This window comes from Oncorhynchus mykiss, chromosome 3 (genome assembly GCF_013265735.2).
Source record: "Oncorhynchus mykiss isolate Arlee chromosome 3, USDA_OmykA_1.1, whole genome shotgun sequence".
Lineage (NCBI taxonomy): Eukaryota > Metazoa > Chordata > Actinopteri > Salmoniformes > Salmonidae > Oncorhynchus > Oncorhynchus mykiss.
Window position 1 is genome coordinate 54,516,912 of NC_048567.1, and position 16,575 is coordinate 54,533,486.

At 41.3% G+C, this 16,575-nt stretch overlaps 1 protein-coding gene across 1 annotated transcript in view; it reads right to left on the reverse strand.

Moving 5' to 3' along the window:
• Positions 1-16,575, reverse strand: part of LOC110520213 (NEDD8-conjugating enzyme UBE2F) — a 90,017-nt gene that overhangs the window by 12,848 nt on the left and 60,594 nt on the right. Inside the window, exons 8-9 of the mRNA XM_036974604.1 lie at positions 4,185-4,217; positions 1,784-1,846 (exon numbers count right to left, since the gene is read on the reverse strand). Coding sequence (XP_036830499.1) covers positions 1,784-1,846; positions 4,185-4,217 — 96 coding nt within the window. The remainder of the gene's footprint in view (positions 1-1,783; positions 1,847-4,184; positions 4,218-16,575) is intronic.

A 16,575-nucleotide genomic window follows, 5' to 3' on the forward strand; every position in this document is an offset into this window, starting at 1 on the left:
ATAGAATTATATTTTTTACTTATTATTTGGTCTGTTGTTTTTTCACCGCTCAACCATCATGGTTGGTCTCGACTCAAAAAGCAGCTCAATTGTTGGGTCACGAAGCAAAAACGTTTGGGAACCATTGTTCTAACACAAGAGGACTTCTTTCTCCCTTCCTTTTATTTTAACTCACCTTTGCAACAAAAAAAAACAGCCCAGAGTGTAGTTAAAAGGCAGTGACATGTTTCCCTGAGTGTTTGGAAGCCCACTGTGTCCACTACTCTCTCTGTAATTGGTCGGAAAGGCTCCTATGAACAACAACCTTAAGGCGTCTGCATACTAGGTTTGGTTTGCTCTTAGCAGAACTTGGCAAGGCAAAGTGAACGTCTGTGCCTCTCATAGTAACAAAAATACCCTTTGTTTGGAAAAAGAAATAAAGGTCCCTCGAAACGCCATAGCCAGTACACACTTCGTCAAAATTATAAATCTGTAATTATTATAAGGAAGAGGGAAAGGAGAAAAAGAAGGGAAAGGAGAAGAAGAAGGGAAAGGAGAAGAAGAAGGGAAAGGAGGAGAAGGAAAAGAAGAAAGGAGGAAAAGGAGGAGAAAGAGGAGGAGAAAGAAGGAGAAGGAGAAAAGAAAAAGAAAGAAAAGGAAAAAAAGAAAAAGGAAGACAAAAAAGCAGAATGAAAAGGAGGACGGAAGGAAGAAGACTGAAGGAGGAGAGATTACTAGAAGTTTTCCCTTTTACCTGTGGATTAATTGTCGGAGTAAAGTTCTACAAAGATAAAGGAAAAAAAGACCTTGTGCATTTCAGGTAAAATAACAACCCAATGTTTATATCCCAGTACAAATTAGCTAGGAACAGCAAGCTAGCTAAATGTCCATGAATGTTTAATGTGTTTCGACTTGTCCCCAAATGAATATAGTTGGTTCACAGTTCGCTTTGATATTTCAACCTACGTGTCCTGATCGCGTCTGTTGTAGACGGACAAAATCAACAATGCGTGCGTGACCGGTGAAATCAGCATGTTAGAAGGAACACGGCTCAGGACTGAAGAGACCAGAGGAATCCATCCATTGAAATCAATAGTTCCTGTAGGTCTTGTCTCGTCTCCGCTCCAACATTAGTTTGGCATATTCCTTCCTTCACTTACTTTCTCTGGCCTCTTTTCCTCTGTTTTATGTTCCGCTAGCCCAGTCTGGGTTTTTGGACGAGGCTTGGGGTGTTGGTGTGTGAAACCAACTAGAGTGACCTTATTAGACTCCACTCGACACAGGCAGAGAGTGTGTGCTGAAGACTGTGCAGATATCGACCCGCTGCGAGTGGCAAACAGTAATGAGGCATCAGGCATGATCTTAAATGTAAACCATAGCCCTGCTGTTGACATACTAAGCTGCTCATGCTCTCTGAAGTTTAGCATACACTGTCTGTCTGGGGACTGGGGAGTACTGCAAGCCCCAGCCGAGCACCACTTGGGAGGGAGTGTGAGAGGTCCCAGAGAGGTCTGTCTCCTGCCGGGCATGGATAGCCCAGGCAGAATGAGACATGGCGTGAATCACAAATGGCACCCAATTCTCTATATAGGGCACTACTTAGACACACAGTGAGACAGACTACACAGTACCCAATGGTTGTGAACGAAGTGGTCATTAGTGAGTTCTACAGAATAGCCCCGCATTCCACTTCTAGAGCTTTCAGACCTTCTAAACACGTCCTACTTACTGCTGCCCATGTAAGGTCATGGACAGGACATAGGGAAGATGACCTCCCTCCAGGTGGGCTGGTTGGTGTCATTACCTTATCGCGCAGATGATGCTCGGCCGCGTCGATGTTCAATGGGTCATCGAAGTTCAGTAGATCCTGAATGAAATGAAAGAGAAAATGAGCTTGAGTCAGCAAAAGTTTACTAAAAACAGTTTCAGATCAACTAAAACCCGCTAACCCAGATGAAAACAACAAACGTAACAGTATCAAACAACATTTGCCTGACTAACAGCCACTGGCAGTATGCAATGTCACCCTGGATTTAAGTTAAAAGACAAAGTAGTGTAATTAGCCGGTTGCCGTAGAGACGGCGTGCGTGGCGGGCGAGGCGCGGTGTGTTATTAAGGAGATAAAATGGCGGCTAGGCCTGTGTGTAGAGCGCCTCACTTCCTGATTAAGAGCTAAGCCTCAGGGCATGACTGAGCATCAGGCTGCATCATCATTGTGGGAAGCAGCCAGGAGAGGAGCGAAAGATATGCTATCAACCCAATCAACCAAGCAACAACAGTCGCTTACAGGAACACTTAACACGCTCATTCTCCTTACCTACCTGCTTTCTCCTCAATGTTCACAGAAAATGCTTGGGGAATTGCTCATAAAAACGGGTTTGTATGGTTTTATAAATAAAATAGATAGGCTTTACAGTAACAACTCAGTCTATACCTGTTGTCATAAGCATAGAAACACATTTTAACATACAATGCATTTGGAAAGTATTCAGACCCCTAGACTTTTTTTACATTGTTACGTTACAGCCTTATTCTAAAATGGATGAAATTGTTTCCCCCCCCCCCCTCAATCTACACACAATAGCACATAATAACAAAAACAGTTTAGAATTTTGTGCAAAAAAATAAAATAAAACTGAAATATCACATTTACATAAGTATTCAGACCCTTTACTTAGTACTTTGTTGAACCACCTTTGGCAGTGATTACAGCCTCGACTCTTCTTGGGTATGACGCTACAAGCTTGGCACAGCTGTATTTGGGGGGGTTTCTCGCATTCTTCTCTGTAGATCCTCTCAAGCTCTGTCAGGTTGGATGGGGAGCAATGCTGTACAACTATTTTCAGGTCTCTCCAGTGATGTGCGATCAGGCTCTAACTGGGCCACTCAAGGACATTGAGACTTGTCCCGAAGCCACTCCTGCGTTGTCTTGGCAGTGTGCTTAGGGTCGTTGTCCTGCTGGAAGGTGAACCTTCGCTCCAGTCTGAGGTCCTAAGCACTCTGGAGCAGGTTTTCATCATCTCTCTGTACTTTGCTCCTTTCATATTTCCCCTCAAAGTTTTTCTGCCGCTGAAAAACATCCCCGCAGTATGATGCTGCCACCACCATGCTTCACCGTAGGGATTTCAACCAGACGTGACGCTTGGCATTCAGAATAAAGAGTTCAATCTTGGTTTCATCAGACCAGAGAATCTTGGGGCAGCAAATAGCCTAGTGGTTAGAGCGTTGGGCCAGTAACCGAAAGATAGCTAGATCGAATCCCGCGCTGAAAAGGTAAAAATATGTATTTCTGCCCCTGAAAAAGGCAGTTATTAACCCACTCTTCCTAGGCCATCATTGTAAATAATAATTTGTTCTTAAATGACTTGTCTAGTTAAAGAAACGTTAAATAAATAGGTGCCTTTTGGCAAACTCCAAGCAGGCTGTCATGTACTGAAGAGTGGCTTCCGTCTGTCCACCATAGCATAAAGTGCTGCAGAGATGGTTATCATTCTGGAAGGTTCTCCCATCTTCACAAAGGAACTCTAGAGCTCTGTCAGAGTGACCTCCCTGACCAAGGCCCTTCTCCTCCGATTGCTCAGTTTGGCTGGGCGGCCAGCTCTAGGAAGAGTTTTGGTGGTTCCATACTTCTTCCATTTAAGAATTATGGAGGCCACTGTGTTCTTGGGGACCTTCAATGCTGCAGAAATATTTTGGTACCCTTTCCCAGATCTGTGCCTCGACACAATCCTGTTTCAGAGCTCTGCGGACAATTCCTTTGACCTCATTGCTTGGTTTTTGCTCTGATAACTGTGGGACAATATATTATAGACAGGTGTGTGCCTTTCCAAGTCATGTCCAATATATTGAATATACTACAGGTGGACTCCAAGTTGTAGAAACACCTCAAGGATGATCAATGGAAACAGGAGGAACTTGAGCTCAATTTCGAGTCTCATGAGCTCAATTTCAAGTCCCATAGCAAAGGGTCTGAATACTTATGTAAATAAGGTATTTGTTTTTTTATTTTAATAAATGTGCAAAAATGTCCCCCAATAAATTCCGTATTGTCATTATGGGGTATTGTGTGTATTTTTTTTATATATTTTTTTACTTAGAATAAGGCTGTAACGTAACAAAATTGGGGAAAAGTCAAGGGGTCTGAATACTTCCCGAAGGTACTGTAGATGTCAAATGGTTTTGATTTTTAAAAAAAAGGTACTTACGGTAAACAAGGAGTTCAATCCCCAGACTACATCCTGAAAGACACAGAAGCAACAGACAAAACATCAGCAGACATCCATAGATCATCATAGTTGTATGTCCCATTAAAAGTCAAACTAAAACTTGTCAGTAATAACCAGGCCAATCGGTGAACATTTTTGAGCCAACAAATTAACACAAACAAAATCGTTGAATGCCCTAATTGGATATCATCTGATTAGTTCTATTGTATCTAATGAAGATGGAACATTTTCTAATTATGCAAGTGGTTTGCCTCTGGGAACGTATTAGGCAAATATCATTGATGATTAAAACACTGAAGAACGGTATGATAGGTATTCATTAACATATATATTTTGAGGACATAAAAAAAAAAAGAGGACACTGGCTCTTTTAATTGAGCGTCTCCGTCTTTGCAAAGGGTGTGTTAATTCATGAATCATTAAACATAATGAGATGTCGACAGGCGACGTGTAAACAATGACCCTTACAAAATAGCTCTTAATGTATTAATGTATGCTAGCATCACTTAGAGGACGTCACTGTGGACATTCAACTCTATTCCCCTGCCAACTGATAATGCCATAGACTTGTGCCACATGGAGGTTTAATACGTATTGACACATTCTGGAGAATAAACAAACTGATGGGGGGGGGAAAACAACATGTTTTTGTTTTCTATTTAGTTGTCAGTTGGCTATGAGCTGAGATTTGTGAGGAAAGTAATGATCCAAAGCCCTGTCCAGTTCCAAACGTATTTGTTTGAGTAACAGGGTTAAAATGAGGACACTCCTCAGGGAATGAAAGGGTCAAATATAGTGTACTCCATAGGGAGTCATAAGGTTAAATCAAGAACACTCAGTTAAATCAAGTAGACCCCACAGGGAGTGATGTATGGGATCAATATCAAGCCAAATGTATTGTGAACACACAGCATGCATTTTGTATGTGTGTATCATGATCTGTACAAATTATTACCAATGCACAAATGTAAATCACTATCCACAAACAAACACCTTTTGATTTGTATTTGTAAATTGATATATTGCATTCCAAAAAAAGGTATACCTGCAGATATGCAGGTCATTTCCAAGGGTCTTAAGTAAAATTAATTAAAATTAAAATTAAGTAAATTAAGTAAAATGACTGCCATAAAGATTTGCTCATAGGAGAGATATTGCGGTGTACAGTTGTATTAGCTGGCCCAAATAGTTTAATTAGCTGGCGTGATTTTTACCGGATTTTTTCATTTGTGGATTGGTGCTTATTTGTACAGATCATGATACACGAATACAAAATGCATGCTGTGTGTTCAATACATTTGGCATGATATTGATGGGGTTAAACCAAAGACAGTCAATGCATTGAAGGGGAGGATGAGAATGAAAGGCTCATTAGAACAAGGAAACACTACTGTTAGTGGATACCAATCCTAACGTGGAATTTCTAATGGTAGTAACTACACATTGTTTTCTGCGAGGCATACATCTGCTTTTCAAAGGCGATGGGCCCAATTTGCTCTTATCACTTTGCCATTTCATTATAAAACAAAGGATGGTGCCATCCAAAAGCAGAAGACAATTGATTGCAAGTGAAGAAATAAAACGTACTTGGAATAAAAACAAATATTTTCCTGGGCTGTGATGCAAACTGCAGTGCTGGCAGAGGCCATGTTTGACAGTTGGTGAATTTGCATTTAAATGAAATATAGGGAATACCTTTCTCTACAGGACCTGCCCTCTATTTTAATGATCTTATACCTCCATACGGTTGATCCCCCATCTGGGATATTTTTTTCAACAAGATCCAGCTCTTGACCTTGAAACAACTACTGTGCATAATTAGCCTGATGTTTAAATGCCTTACAAATATCTGACTTGATTCTAATGCAGGACCCACAGCTTGATGTAGATCATGATAAATAACAATACACAGAAGTAGTGGCCTATGACTTGTTACCAATGCACCGTCCATCAGATAGCCTACCGTATCCGTTTAGAATGATGAATAAGAGAACCAACAACACACATTAACAAATAGGAAGACAGTCACCAGTCATTGCTCTTCCTCTGTTCCTGTTATTTCTAAGGTGAAATCCTACAGGGAAACTAACCCGCACTAACAAAGTGATAAGGATAACATAACCACTTGCATAAGCCAAAGGAGTCTATTTTCAGTGAATAGTGAGACCGTGGGAGAAATTGTGGAGGAGGAAGAACTGAGGTTATGAAAGAGAAATGAGAGCACTTTATATTGGCAGAAGTGTTGGGCATGTGAGTGGTGAATAGGATGGATAGACAAATTAGGAAAAACTATTTTTGCCAGGCAGGCTGTCACTCCAAAATGAGTCAAGTATGCTGTGTTTGTGTGTGAGATAAACAAAGCTAAATGTGTGTGTATGCCTATCTATTTGCACAGATGTGCGTCTGAGTGACTATGTTCGTGTGGACAGTCAGTGGTGTAAAGTACTTAAGTTAAACTACTTTTAAATACTACTTAAGTCGTTTTTTGAGGGTATCTATAATTAACCATTTATATTTTTGACAACTTTTACTCCACTACATTCCTAAAGAAAATAATGTACTTTTTACTCCTTACATTTTCCCTGGCACCCAAAAGTACTTGTTTAAGAACAGGAAAATGGTCTAATTCACACAATAATCAAGAGAACATCCCTGGTCATCCCTACTGCCTCTGATTTGGCAGACTCACTAAACACAAACTCTGTTTGTAAATTATGTCTTAGTGTTGAACTGTGCCCCTGGCTATCCGTAAATAAAAAAAAACAAGAAAATCGTGTTGTCTGGTTTGCTTAATATTAGACATTTAAAATTATTTATACTTTTACTTTTGATACTTAAGTACATTTAAAACCAAATACTTTTAGACTTTTACTCAAATAGTAATTTACTGGGTGACCTTCACTTGAGTCATAATCTTTTAAGGTATATTTACTTTTCCTCAAGTGTGACAATTTGATACTTTTTTTCCCCACTGTGTACAATGCCGTCAGAAAGTAATCATACCCCTTGACTTAAACATTTTGATCTGTTACAACTTGAATTGAAAATGGATTAAATAGAATGTTCTCACCCATCTACACACAATACCCCATAATGAGAAGGTGACCACATGTATTTAGAGATTTCTGAAAAACATATTGAAAATAAAATACAGAAATCTAATTTACAGTGCATTTGGAAAGTATTCAGACCCCTTGACTTTTTCCTCATTTTGTAACGTTACAGCCTTATCCTAAAATTGATTAAATAAAAAATGTTCCTCAATCTACACACGATAACCCATAATGACAAAGCAAAAAAGTTGTTTTTGACATTTTTACAAATGTACAGTTGAAGTCGGAAGTTTACATACACGTACATACAAGTACATTTAAACTCAGTTTTCACAATTCCTGACATTTAATCCAAGTAAAAATTCCCTGTCTTAGGTCAGTTAGGATCACCACTTTATTTTAAGAAATAATAGAATAATAGTAGGGAGAATGATTTATTTCAGCTTTATTTCTTTCATCACATTCCCAGTGGGTCAGAAGTTTACATACACTCAATTAATATTTGGTAGCATTGCCTTTAAATTGTTTAACTTGGGTCAAACATTTTGGGTAGCCTTCCACGAGCTTCCCACAATAAGTTGGGTGAATTTTGGCCCATTCCTCCTGACAGAGCTGGTGTAACTGAGTCAGGTTTGTAGGCCTCCTTGCTCGCACACGCCTTTTCAGTTCTGCCCACACATTTTCTATGGCTTTGTGATGGCCACTCGAATACCTTGACTTTGTTGTCCTTAAGCCATTTTGCCACAACTTTGGAAGTATGCTTGGGGTCATTGTCCATTTGGAAGACCCATTTGCAACCAATCATTAACTTCCTGACTGATGTCTTGAGATGTTGCTTCAATATATCCACAATTTTCCTACCTCACGATGTCATCTATTTTGTGAAGTACACCAGTCTCTCCTGCAGCAAATCATCCCCACAACATGATGCTGCTTCACGGTTGGGATGGTGTTCTTCGGCTTGCAAGCCTCCCCCTTTTTCTTCTAAGCATAAAGATGGTCATTATGGCCAAACAGTTCTAATTTTGTTTAATCAGACCAGAGGACATTTCTCCAAAAAGTACTATCTTTGTACCCATGTGCAGTTGCAAACCGTAATCTGGCTTTTTTAGCAGTGGCTTCTTCCTTGCTGAGCGGCGGCCTTTCAGGTTATGTTGATATAGACACGTTTGTACCGGTTTCCTCCAGTATCTTCACAAGGTCCTTTGCTGTTGTTCTGGGATTGATTTGCACTTTTCGCACCAAAGTACGTTAATCTCTAGGAGACAGACGGAGTCCTCTTCCTGAGCAGTATGATCGCTGCGTGGTCCCATGGTGTTTATACTTGTGAACTATTATTTGTACTGATGAACGTTGTACCTTCAGGCGTTTGGAAATTGCTCTCAAGGATGAACCAGATTTGTGGAGGTCTTCTGGAGGTCTACAATTGAAAGCTAGGCCTTCAAATACATCCACAGGTACACCTCCAATTGACTCAAATGATGTCAATTAGCCTATCAGAAGCTTCTAAAGCCATGACATAATTTTCTGGAATGTGATTTTCTGGATTTTTGTTTTAGATTCCGTCTCTCACAGTTGAAGTGTACCTATGATAAAAATGACAGACCTCTACATACTTTTTAAAGTAAGAAAACATGCACAATTGTCAGTGTATCAAATACTTGTTCTCCCCCCTGTAACCATTCAGACCCTTTGCTATGAGACTTGAAATTGAGCTCAGGTGTATCCTGTTTCTATTGATCATCCTTGAGAGTTTCTACAACTTGATCGGAGTCCACCTGTGCTAAATCCAATTTATTGGACATGATTTGGAAAGGCACACACAAGGTCCCACGGTTGACAGTGCATGTCAGAGCAAAAACTAAGCCACGAGGTCGAAGGAATTGTCCGTGGAGCTCCGAGACAGGATTGTGTCGTGGCACAGCTCTGGGGAAGGGTACCAAAAAAAAGTATTGAAAGTCCAAGAACACAGTGGTATCCATCATTCTTAAATGGAGGAATTTTGGAACCACCAAGACTCTTCCTAGAGCTGGCAGCCCGGCCAAAATGAGCAATTGGGGGAGAAGGGAGGTGACCAAGAACCCAATGGTCACTCTGACAGAGCTCCAAAGTTCCTATGTGGAGATGGGAGAACCTTCTAGAATGACAACCATCTCTGCAGCACTCCACCAATCAGGCCTTTATGGTAGAGTGGCGAAACAGAAGCCGCTCCTCAGTAAAACGCACATGACAGTCCACTTGGAATTTGCCAAAAGGCACCTAAAGGACTCTGACCATGAGAAACATGATTCTCTGGTCAGATGAAACCAAGATTGAATTCTTTGGCCTGAATTCCAAGCATCATGTCTGGAGGAAACCTGGCACCATCCCTACGGTGAAGCATGGTGGTGGCAGCATCATGCTGTGGGGATGTTTTTCAGCGGCAGGGACTGGGAGACTAGTCACAATCGAGGGAAAGATTAACAGAGCAAAGTACAGAGAGATCCTTGATGAAACCCTGCTCCAGAGCACTCAGGACCTCAGACTGGGGCCAAGGTTCACCAACGACCCTAAGCACACAACCAAGACAACGCAGTGGCTTCGGGACAAGACTCAATGTCCTTGATTGGCCCAGCTAGAGCCCGGACTTGAAAATTGCTGTTCAGCGATGCTCCCCATCCAAAAGCGATTCAACAAAGTACTGAGTAAAGGTTCTGCATACTTATGTAAACGTGATATCAGCTTGTTAAATACATTTTTTTTTTAAATGTTTTTGCTTTGTCATGATTGGGTATTTTGTGTAGATCGAGGGGGAAAAAATAATTGAATTCATTTTAGAATAAGGCTGTAACGTAACACAATGTGTAAAAAGGTCAAGGGTCGAATGCACTGTACTTAAGTATTCACACCCCTGTGCTATGATACTCCAAATTGAGCACAGGTGCCTCCAATTTCCTTTTATCATCATTGAGATGTCACTACAACTTGATTTGAGTCCACTGGTGGCCAATTCAATTGTTTGGACATGAGAAAACACAATACAAGCTCCCACAGCTGACAGTGCATGTCAGAGCAGAAACTACACCATGATGTCCAAGGAACTGTCCATAGATCTCTGAGGGAAGGGTATAAAACTATTTATAGTGTTGAAGGTTTCCCAAGAGCACAGTGGTCTCCATCATTGGGAAATGTAAAAACAAATATGGAACTACGCAGACCTGCCTAGACCTGGCTGTAAGGCCAAACTGAGCAACCAGGCAAGAAGGACCTTGCACAGTGAAGTGATCAAGAACCCAATGACCACTCTGACAGAACTACAGAGTTTCTTGGCTGAGATGGGAGAAACTGCCAGAAGGTCAACAATCTCCACAGCTCTTTACCAATCTGGGGCCGGATTCACAAAACCTTGTTAAGAAGACATTTCTTCTTAGTTGAGCAAAGTTGCTATTTCTCAATAAAGTTATTGGAAATGTTCTTAAGGTTTATCCTAAGTTTCTTCCTAAGAAAAAAGTTAAGAAATGGGATTCTTAAAAATAATGCTTTAGGATTTCTTCTTGGAAATGTACTTAACTTTAGGACAACTAAACCCTTGTCATGAGACAAATGGATACTTTTGTAACCATGAACGTTTTCTTGTGCCACAGACACAGTTGGTTACCGGATATTTAAATACAGCAAGAACACAAATTATCTCGATAGCTAGTAATTAACAACATATTACAATATTCTAGAAGTGTTAAATAGCTAGTGCTATCTCGTCAATTTGCAAAGAAAACTTGGCTAACGTTGAAGTCGTTAGCTATTTTGGCTATAATGTCTTTACACGTCAGCTAGCTAACGCAGCTAACTAACTTACCAGTCGCACAGTCCCTCTACCACCATTGTCATGATGGACGTCACCTTCTCGTCCAGCTGGTCCACATGAATGGTCTGTCAGCTCCCTTCTTCTTAGCAGCCGACTTGATGTCGGACCACTTCTTTACGGCGTCACTGTCCCTTGTCATACCCCTGACGGCAGAGACAGACTCGGCCACTACACCCATCCTTTCTTTTTGGTCTCTGCAGTGACCCCGCAGTTATCAAGTCTCCCCAACAGCAACCTTTTCCTGGCTGCTATTTCCTCCACCATCACTTCAAAAATATTTTCTTGGTTATCCATTTTGGATTTTGACATAGCTAGTCTGACGGCTATAATGTGTGAAAAATAACCAAATAACCAAATCCAAATCATTCCTGTCACATAGGGTTATTTATTGGTTTCAAGCACATCACTAACGTCAATGCCACATAAGAAGATATTGACGAAGTTCCTAAAAAAAACTATGAATTCCTAAGAACATTTTGAGGAATTGCATTTACGAACTCTTATGAACTTCTTATGTTTTTTCATAAGTAATGTTTTGTGAATCCGGCCCCTGGGCTTCATTGGAGAGTGCCAGACGGAAGCCACTCCTGAGAAAAAAGGCACGACAGTACACCAGGAGTTTGCAAAAAGGCACGTGAAAGACTTTGACTATAAGGCAAAAGATTATGTGGTCTGATGAGAGAGAAATGTAACTCTTTGGCCTGAATGCAAAGCGCTATATATCTAGAGAAAAAAAAAACAGACACAGCTCATCACATGTCAAACACCATCCCTACCGTGAAGCATGGTGGTGGCAGCATCATGCTATGGGGATGCTTTCCAGAGGCAGGGACTCTGAGACTGGTCAGGAAAGAGTTGGCAATGAATGGAGCCAAATGCAGGCAAATCCTTGAGGAGAAGCTGCTTTAGAGTGCAAATGACAATAGACTGGGCCCAAGATTTACGTTCCAAGAGGATAATGACCCCAAACATACAGCCAAAGCAACGCTAGAATGGCTTGAAGATTGCTGTTCCCCGGAGCTCACGATCTAATTTAACAGAGAAAATCTGCAAGGAAGAATGAGAAAAAAAATCCCAAAATACAGATGCGTAAAGCTGATAAAAACATACTAAAAGCCGCCTAAGGTGCTTCTGCCAAGAAATTACTCAGGGGTGTAATTAGTTATGTAAATGAGATGCAGACCTATTTCCTTTTCAATATATTTACAAACATTTCTAAAAACATGTTTTTACTTTGTCATTGTGGGGTATTGTGTATAGATGGGTGAGAAACATTTAATCCATTTTGAATTCAGGCTGTAACATAATGTGGAATAAGTCAAGGGGTATGAATACTTTCGGAAGGCACTGTGTGTGTGTGTGTGTGTGTGTGTGTGTGTGTGTGTGTGTGTGTGTGTGTGTGTGTGTGAGCTGCCTGGTCGAGGAGGGGAAAGGTGACAGTAGCTGCGTGGGTTGGAGCTGTGCTGCACAGGAGAGGTGACAGCAAAGAGGGACAGTGTCACCCTCTCCACAACACAACACACTTATCATAGAGAATGCCCCAGGCCAACTTCTACAATACAAAAAAAGCTTCCATTTTTTTTTACCTGATCTTTTTTAGAATTAGTTTGATCTTCATTTAAAGCAACCTGGTAGGACTGCAAAGTAACAATATACACTTCTGTCTACCGCAACTACCTGATAAAAGGTGTGTCGCTCTAGTGAAATCAATTTCTCATCATTCTTTAGCACACATGAGGGGGAGTACAAGGCAGTGGTCAAGGGTTAAAACTCTCACCAAACACAATCAAGACCCTCTCTCACACACACACACACATCCTACTCTCTTTACAGTGTGTAGGCTGGATTAATCAGAGGAAAACATTTTACCCTAGTCTGTTATTAGACGTTTGAGTTCCGGGTCACAGAACAAAGTCAAATCTCACAGTAGACAACAGGTTCAGAGAGAGGGCCAGTGATCCATACTATATTGATTGGTGGGGGACAGTAGGAGAGGCTGGGAGAGTGGTGCAGAGAGTAGCAGAAAAAAAGTGCTGGACAGAGGGAGATAGCAGGGTGCTCAACAGAGGTATAAACTCCCAAACAGTGCACCCGAAGCAAGGGTTACGATGTACTGTATGGATGAACAGTCTGAGGTCTTTATTATACAAAATCTGGTAACCTGGATGTTCCAAAACAGCACTTGCTTGGATTAATCTACCCAACAAGACAGTGTTAGTGAGTGTGTGTGTGTCATCCAGCACCCCCTCTCTCCCCCACAGTGGTTAAAACAGTCAGGTGCAGTTCTCTCATACACTCTGTGCTCATCGACAAGGGACATAGGATATTGGCCTGTCAATAACTAGGGATGTGACAAATGTACAATTTGTCTTAACATTTAAACTGCCATTTTTTTCCTGTTTAACTCATAAGACTCGTAAGCCTTGTCTAAGCAGGGGGATGTGGGGTTATACTAAGCTATATGGAATTGTTTTAAGAAGGTCATACCAAAGATAATTTTACTATTTGATTTGGAATTTTAAGACCCCTTGAAGATAAAAACAGTTTGGACACACCTACTCATTCAAGGGTTTTTCTTTATTTGTACAATTTTCTACATTGTAGAATAATGGTGAAGACATCAAAACTATGAAATAACACATTTGGAGTCATGTAGTAACCATAAAAAGTGTTAAACAAATCCAAATATATTTTAGATTCTTCAAAGTAGCCACCCTTGGTCTTGATGACAGCTTTGCACACTCTTTTGACCGAGGCCTGGGGCCGTTCTAGAGCAAAACAACCGACATGTACGTGTTTGTGAGAGTCTCTCACCTTTCCACAAAGGGGTCATATTAGTGTGTTGACCAAACTGTTCGGATGCTATAGATAAAAGTTGGTAGATCATCTGTACCGAGTCCCAAGACATTTGTGGGGGTCGTAGAGCAAAAACTGCAAAAAACATTGTGTTTGTGAGAGTCTCGCCCATAGAGGGGTCAATAGAGGGATCGTAATATTTTGTAGGGCAAACCATTCAGATGCTACAGACGATTTTGACAAACACCATTCTAGCTCGGTCACCTTTCACTGCCGACGCGGAAGCACGTTACATCCAATGCCAAAAAACACATCATAGTGATTGATTTATTATGGCGATTAGATTTCCGCGGGGGCGTGAACATTGATGTTAGGGGGTTAAAACGATAAATCACAAAATGACATGTGAATTCACAATGCAGATATGGTCCTGAGTATGACAGCTAGGGCGTGATGCAGTTCAATCTACTGCAGTCCTGGCTACCAAACAGCTGCTGCCCCCCATCCACTTAGCAATGATGGTGATTAATGATGCTTTTGGGTTCTCTGCTGCCTCTCCTCCATGTTCTCAATGGTCAGTACATGGGACTTCATGCCCCACTTCTCATCAATGTGATGGCTCATTGCAGTGTTTGAGAGCTCGCACTTTGTACTTGCAGACCAATCATAGTACAATTTCTCCACCCGGGACATCACGTAGCATCTTGTAGTCTGGTTCTAGATATGCCATCAGCGCCCAGTGAAGCCGACATGCTCTACCATTGACAATGGCTGCAAATCAACTGCAATAATTTCAGTAATCAGCGCTGTGATTTTCTCTCGCCATCCCTTATCGCACTTGTTTGTGTGAAAAGCTTGTCTAACGTCTGTTGTTGGGGGGGCCTGCGCTGCTGCCAGCAATGGCTTGGGTCCCATGGTGCCTCCCTTTCAGATGGTTAAGCTACCACTGTAGCTCAATTCCACCTCGCAAAGTTTGCATTTCACCACCTTTTCATTTCAGTTCTCTAAGTATTGCCATACAGGACATCGCTGCCGTCACTTCCCTGTCTCACTCTCTGCAATTATTATTGTTAAAGATATGTAACATGTAGAGCGCTTTATATCCATTTATATACAGCGTTGTTGCGTTAGGGCGGCAGGTAGCCTAGTGGTTAGAGCGTTGGACAAGTAATTGAAAGGTTGTAAGATCGAATCCCCGAGCTAACAAGGTGAAAAGCTGTCGTTCTGCCCCTGAACAAGGCAGTTAACCCACTGTTCCTAGGCCGTCATTGAAAATATAAGAATTTGTTCTTAACTGACTTGCCTAGTTAAATAAAAGGTCAAATAAAATAAAAATGGTTAAAAAAATGTTTTTCCCTTTATGATGATCTGGACCTGCTAGTTGTATATTTGTGTTTACCAAACTGATTTTAATTGTGTAAAAAATAAAATACACAAATAAAGTTATTTTCGGTAAGAGATTTTCCTCTGAAAGTTAAAGATCCCAATTCAGTTTAAATGTTCACACCCCTAGTCAATACACCGATTAAGCAGGAGGCTAAGTGGCCACCAGATCATGGGGCCATCGAAGGACAGGAACCATGGAATTAATTACACCTGCAGATAGAGCCACGGGCTATTTGTCTGTCTGTAATCGTGCAAGGTTAGGAACTGTGGTCTGCAGAGCACAGCCAATAGTCTGGGAACAGGTTTAATAAATCTTTGAGCTCTGCCTTAAAGTAACTATCCTGTGTAAATCTCACTTTTAAAACTCATACCCAAATAATTTTGACTCATCCGATACCGATTTGTGTCCAAGGCATAAATTGGAGGGAAACGCCTCCCCACCTCAAACGTGCATTTCAAATTTCACATACCTCTGATGAGACATTTAATGGAAAAATAATGAAAATGGCATAGTGCCAAAATGACTCATGTTTTGGCCTGTACTGTTTGTCACAGATGGAAGACAGGACAGAGAAACGGAGGGAAGAGGACAGGAGAGGAAATCCAGACTTCCTCATCGCTCAAGGATACAAAAACTGATAACTGTTGATAGCCTTGTGTTTGAGAGAAGACTTTCAGAGGCTGGAGTTATTCTCTCCACTGATTGAATCAATTGATTGGCCATGGGTCACCGCATAAGGGTTGAATGATAGTCTCTTTTGTTTCGCTCATTCCAAGCTCAATTGACCCATCGGTGCACAGACCGATGGGTCAATTGGATGAAAAGCCTTTAGGAAACGTGGAATTAAAGATTTAATGGAGCAGGGGATGCAGTGCACTCAAAGTATTCAGACCTCTTGACTTTTTCCACATTTTATTACATTACATCCTTATTCTAAAATGGATGAAATCGTATTTTTCCCTCATTAAGCTATGAGCTTGGGGAGTTTCTCCCATTCTTCTCTGCAGATCCCCTCAAGCTCTGTCAGGTTGGATGGGGAGCGTCGCTGCACAGCCATTTTCAGATCTCTCCAGAGATGTTAGATCGGGTACAAGTCAGGGCTCTACCTGGGCCACTCAAGGACATTGAGTCTTGTCCCGAAGATCTCAGAGGATCTCTCTGTACTTTGCTCGGTTCATCTTTCCCTTGATACTGACTCGTTTCCCAGTCCCTGCCGGTGACAAAACATCCCCACAGCATGATGCTGCCATCACCATGCTTCACAGTAGGGATGGTGCCCGTTTTCTTCCA